The sequence below is a fragment of the Sprattus sprattus genome (assembly GCF_963457725.1).
Source record: "Sprattus sprattus genome assembly, chromosome: 9".
Classification (NCBI taxonomy): domain Eukaryota; kingdom Metazoa; phylum Chordata; class Actinopteri; order Clupeiformes; family Clupeidae; genus Sprattus; species Sprattus sprattus.
This window is the reverse complement of record NC_137928.1, coordinates 1,180,303-1,186,302: the sequence shown is the minus strand read 5'-3', so window position 1 is coordinate 1,186,302 and position 6,000 is coordinate 1,180,303. Positions and strand designations below refer to the sequence as shown.

At 42.5% G+C, this 6,000-nt stretch overlaps 1 protein-coding gene across 1 annotated transcript in view; it reads left to right on the top strand.

The window, feature by feature from the left end:
* Nucleotides 1-3,347: 3,347 nt before the first annotated feature.
* LOC308369939 (NACHT, LRR and PYD domains-containing protein 1 homolog) overlaps nt 3,348-6,000 on the top strand; it is a gene marked incomplete at both ends in the record, with an annotated part of 395,357 nt that continues 392,704 nt past the window's right edge. Inside the window, 3 exons of the mRNA XM_080844501.1 lie at nt 3,348-3,391; nt 4,135-4,251; nt 5,008-5,106. Coding sequence (XP_080700627.1) covers nt 3,348-3,391; nt 4,135-4,251; nt 5,008-5,106 — 260 coding nt within the window. The remainder of the gene's footprint in view (nt 3,392-4,134; nt 4,252-5,007; nt 5,107-6,000) is intronic.

The window sequence follows — 6,000 nt, the reverse complement described above, 5'->3', positions numbered from 1 at the left end:
TGGTGCCTATAAAGTTTATAAACAGAGAGAGAGAACGCAAGGAGGGTCCAGAGTCCACAGAATATCACACACACACACACACACACACACACACACACACACACACACACACACACACACACACACACACACACACACACACACACACTTCTCCTATGTCAAATCATTCTGTGCCTGTATGTGCTTGTGCTGTGACTTTGTCAGTTTTATGTGCTGTGAATTCAGCTTGGATTTCAGTATATGTGTGTGTGTGTGTGTGTGTGTGTGTGTGTGTGTGTGTATCTGTGCTTTTACTGCTGCTGATGCCAGTGCTTCTCAGGTAGGGAGTGCTGGAGATAAGGCCCCCTCCCCCCCACCTCCTCCCCACTGCTCTTTGATCCGCTCCACAGAGACCAGAGATCAGTCAGAGTGAGACGCTGGGTCGAGAGTTCAGTCAGAGTGAGATGCCGGGTCGAGACGCAGGTAAGATGAGATTCTCCCTCTGGGCCCCCGTTTGTTAATGTGTTTGTCTGTCTCTTTGTTTGTTTGTTTGTTTGTTTGTCTTTGTGTTTGGCTTGTTAACTCCAACGTTGCCGTGGAGAGGATGGAATGATGGGGAAGTGGTCGTGGTGTTGAGGCATTGTGCTTTTGGGTGAACTGCAAAGATCAAACTCAAGTCATGTGAGGGAAGCGATCCCTTTCAAGCAATGCCTTAATCGCTGTGACTGGATGTGTGATGAGTGTGAGTTGCCTTTCAATGAGAGAAAAATGGCCTCTAAATGCATGGCACTAGTGGATAAAGCTGCTATTAGCCCGTATTGACAGCCCATAACGAGCTCTAACAAGTACTCACAGCCCATGGGCCTCAGGTTCCCATAGTGGGGTATTCCATATTTTTCCTTCATACATGCACATTTCATATCAAATGCTGTACTGCACCACTTTTGTAGAGTTGGTAACAAGGAGTGTGAGTGTGTGTGCGAGGGCGAGCACAAAGTTGTGAGCTTGTGCATGTGTATGTGTATGTGTGTGTTTGTAAGAATCAGCTTTACTGTGTGTGTGTTTGTGAGAGCACTTGGTCATGTGAGTGTGTGCGTGCATGCGTGCGTGCGTTCTTGCCCGCCTATCTGTGCTTATAATACCGCTGATGCCAGTGCTTCTCAGGTAGGGAGTGCTGGAGATAAGGCCCCCTCCCCCCCACCTCCTCCCCACTGCTCTTTGATCCGCTCCACAGAGACCAGACTTCAGTCAGAGTGAGACGCTGGGTCGAGAGTTCAGTCAGAGTGAGACGCCGGGTCGAGACGCAGAGACCAGAGATCAGTCAGAGTGAGACGCAGAGACCAGAGATCAGTCAGAGTGAGACGCAGAGACCAGAGATCAGTCAGAGTGAGACGCAGAGACCAGAGATCAGTCAGAGTGAGACGCAGAGACCAGAGATCAGTCAGAGTGAGACGCAGAGACCAGAGATCAGTCAGAGTGAGACGCAGAGACCAGAGATCAGTCAGAGTGAGACGCAGAGACCAGAGATCAGTCAGAGTGAGACGCTGGGTCGAGAGTTCAGTCAGAGTGAGACGCAGAGACCAGAGATCAGTCAGAGTGAGACGCTGGGTCGAGAGTTCAGTCAGAGTGAGACGCAGAGACCAGAGATCAGTCAGAGTGAGACGCAGAGACCAGAGATCAGTCAGAGTGAGACGCTGGGTCGAGAGTTCAGTCAGAGTGAGACGCTGGGTCGAGACGCAGGTAAGATGAGACTCTCCCTCTGGGCCCCCGTTTGTTAATGTGTTTGTCTGTCTGCGTCTTTGTTTGTTTGTTTGTTTGTCTCTGTGTTTGGCTTGTTTACTCCAACGTTGTGTGTGTGTGTGTGTGTGTGTGTGTGTGTGCGTATCAATGGTGATTAATGCTCTGATGATGACGGTGTATGTGTGTGCCAGTGGTGATTAATGTTCTGGTGATGGAGGTGTGTGTGTGTGTGCGTCAGCTGCATTTTTGGGTCTCTTGGTGCCATTGATAGCCCATGGCTTTCATATACAGCAGTAATATTGGGATAATGTCTTCATCGACAACTACATCTATAGTTTTCCTTCATACCTGCACATTTCAAAGCAAATGCGGAACTGCACCACTTTTGTATAGTTTGTAACAAGGCTGCAAACAAGCTAACTAAAGCAGAAAAACGTTTAAGCAAGACATACACGTGTGTGTGTTTGTGTGTGTGTGTGTGTGTTTGTGTGTGTGTGTGTGTGTGTGTGTGTGTGTGTGTGTGTGTGTGTGTATGGGTGCGTATCAATGGTGATTAATGCTCTGATGATGACGGTGTGTGTGTGTGCCAGTGGTGATTAATGTTCTGGTGATGGAGGTGTGTGTGTGTGTGTCAGAAGTGATTAATGTTCTGATGATGGAGGAGTGTGTGTGTTTGACAGTTCCGATGATGGAGGTTCTTCTCTCCTTGTTCTCTAGAGTAAGATAATCAATGTTCTGTTTTATCCAGATGTATGGTGTCAGGAGCTTAACACATGCATCAGCGCCAGAAATCTCTAATCTCTTATTACTGACGCCAGACAGGTTTCTTCTACAGCACATTTCATACACTAAGGCAATTCAATGAATTAGTTTCAACTCTGGGCACCACTAGCTGACCTTCCTGCAGTTCAGCCAACATTCCATGAGACATGAAAGAAAATCATCTAAAGTAGCTATACTGTTATCCCTGTATGTGTGTGTTGGTTTGTCTCAGGAATAGTTGTGTGTAAATAATGCAGCCTTTAAGAATGAGTAGCCCATGTGTGTTTCTGTGTGTGTGTTTGTGAGAGAGGGAGAGAGAGTAGGACAGAGTGGGTGGGCATTAAGTGTAGTGTTGCACACACACACACACACACACACACACACACACAGCAATATGTATCATAAAGGCTTGCTTCAGTGGTCTGAGTGTATGTGTGTGTCCGCGGTGATTAATGCTCTGATGCTAAAGGTCTGATTAATTGAAGGACAAAAATAAAGCCAACTGATTCATTGAAGGCAGTGGAAACTAAGGCAGTTTTGAGCTTCTTTTTAAAACAGGTTATAGTTGGGTCAGATCTGATCCCCATGGGGAGCTGGTTCCAGCAGTGGGCAGCATAACGGCTAAATGCCATCTCACCCTGTTTAGCTTCGACTCTGGGCACCAATAGCTGATCAGCTCCTTCAGATCAAAGAGACCTGACCTGATGTTTATATTCAGTAAGTCAAACTTGAATTGGAGTAATATGCTCTCTTTTCTTAGTTTTGGTTACACTTTGTGACACTCTGTATGTCTGTCTTTCTCTTCCATTCTTCAGTATAATACCAGGAGAGGGATATCCCAGGAAAAGGGGTGTATTTGCCCCAAAATGAGTTCCAGTGAAGAAGAGAACCATGATAATGAGCCTCTGGGGTAAGACAACAACAACAACAGTCATAATAATGTATTAAAATGGATAATTTGTTAAGTTCTGTGTCTATTTGTTTGTTTGTTAATTCATCTTTTTTATTATTTATTTGTAAGCAAAAAGTTACAAAGTACAAATAAGAGCAGATTATGCAAGTATCTGTGGGAGTGTGGGAAACAACTTGTCAGCAGGATTTCTGCCTGGCAACTTAAGCTGATTGGATGAGAGCTTAAGGAGAGTGTTTTGTTTTCATTTGGCAGCCTATCAGAAAGTAGAACCCAACCCACAGTAGAGCAGGAGTGTGTGGCCATTTGTTTCAATCAGATATTTGGCAGGGTTGTGTTCTAAGTCAGTAGCTGCAAGCAGAATGAAACTGAATCCAACTGAATCTCTAAAAATGCAAATCCATCTAAAGGTTTATACCACTTTTAGCTCAGCTGAAAAAGAAAACAATATATGACAGTTTTATCCCAGCCAATTTTCCTAGCCAAAAGGTCTCAAGTAGCGTTCGAGGATTTGGGTCCTTAGAGTTAAAGAAATATCTTCAGAGTGACACCGGACATAGATTAAATCAAATAAATCATTATTGTAAAACTAACAATATTCCTTGATATTGGATGATGTGATGGCAAAGTGCTTGCAGACAAAAATAGGATTTGGGTAATTTTGACTGTAGTGATATTTTTAGTTTTACATATACTGCTGATAACTTTGTGTGTGTGTGTGTGTGTGTGTGTGTAAAATATAGCTCCATCCAGGAAAAGAGATCACACTCTCCCGTACCGAGCTGTGTGTCCATGAAGAGTGACCGGTCCAAGGATCATCCACTTCGCTTTACAGACGGAGGTGTTCCTGCTGGTCAGAGGTGAGTAGTAATGAGGACTTTCCACAGGAAATAGAATCATCCATACAGTCATTTGAAGTACACCTGAAGTATTAAAGTGTAACAAATGTATTTGACATGTCTTTTAGCCTCGATATTTATATGAGACGGGCAGTTCAAGATATTTTTAAGTAGGCTTCAGCCCTGGAAAGTAAACATTTAATGTATAAAAATATGTATGACTTATAAAAGAGTCAGAGATAATGTATTAATTGACAATGTTAATCTTCACAATTTAACAAGCAGCTAAGCCCCCCTAAGGGTTAAATCCTAGAGCTGATCTTGTGAACCATTCAGTATATTTTGTAGGCTTGTAAAAATGAAGTGGGGATCATTGCAGTACCACCATATTGTCAGAGGATGGCAGTATGAGACAGACCAGAGACTGAATTGTCATCTTTGACTTTGCTGTTAAAAATCTAAATAGCTTCATAAGTCAATTCATAGAGTTAAAGAAAGATCTTCAGCGCGACACTGGAAATATTTAAAATCAATTAGATGTTTTCACAATTAGTTTAAACTAACAATATTCCTTGATATTGGCTGACATGTGATGGCAAAGTGCTTGCAGACAAAAATAGGATTTGGGTAATTTTGACTGTAGTGATATTTTTAGTTTTACATATACTGCTGATAATGTTGTGTGTGTGTGTGTGTGTGTGTGTGTGTGTGTGTGTGTGTGTGTGTGTGTGTGTGTGTGTGTGTGTGTGTAAAATATAGCTCCATCCAGCAGAAGAGATCACACTCTCCTGTACCGACCTGTGTGTCCCTGAAAAGTGACCGGTCCAAGGATCATCCACTTCGCTTTGCAGACGGAGGTGTTCCTGCTGGTCAGAGGTGAGTAGTAATGAGGACTTTCCACAGGAAATACAGCCATCCATACAGTAATTTGAAGAACACCTGAAGTATAAAAGTGTATCAAAGGTGTTGACTTGTCTTTTATGCTATATATTTATATGAGATTGCAGGTTAGATATTTTTCTTTGGGCTTTAGCCCTGAAAAGTAAACTTCAATTTGTAAAGAATGTATGACCTGTAAAATAAACGGACCAAATGAATTTATTGAGAATGTTAATCTTCTCATTGTCATTAGCAGGTAAGTCCCCGTAAGGGTGAAATCCTAGAGTTGATCTTGAGAACCATTTCAGTATATTTTGTAGGTTTTTACAAATGTAGTATTGATCATTGCAGTACCACCATATTGTCAGAAGGTGGCAGTATGAAATAGACCAGAGGCTGACTTGTCATGTCTGACTTTGCTGTTCAAATCAAAATGGCTTCATAAGTAAATTAAGGGTTATAAAAAGATCTCCATGGAACATAAGAAAGCGGTAAATATTACAGAAAATACAATTAATCTGACTCAATTCAATTAATAAATGTCCTACAGTATTACCAATTAGTGTCTAAGCCAATTGATTGATTTCATGGCACAGCACACAAGAGTTGAATGCATTTATTTATGATCAGTTATAGTATAATAAACAGTAAACAGCAGCGTTGAATGTTATCATTAAAAGAGAGGATCCTTCAAAGACAGGAGAGGAGAAACTGCAGCAGAAAGAGCAGAAAAAGAAGAAGAAGAAAGAGAAGGCGATTCCAACAAGAGTGCTTGCTTTTGTAACTGAAGAGCAGAAGAAGAAAACAAAAAAATAGAAAGAGAGCCTAAGCCTGTACACTGCACGAAAACCAAGATTATCGGGCCTGTACACGCTGTGATACAGCCGCGAA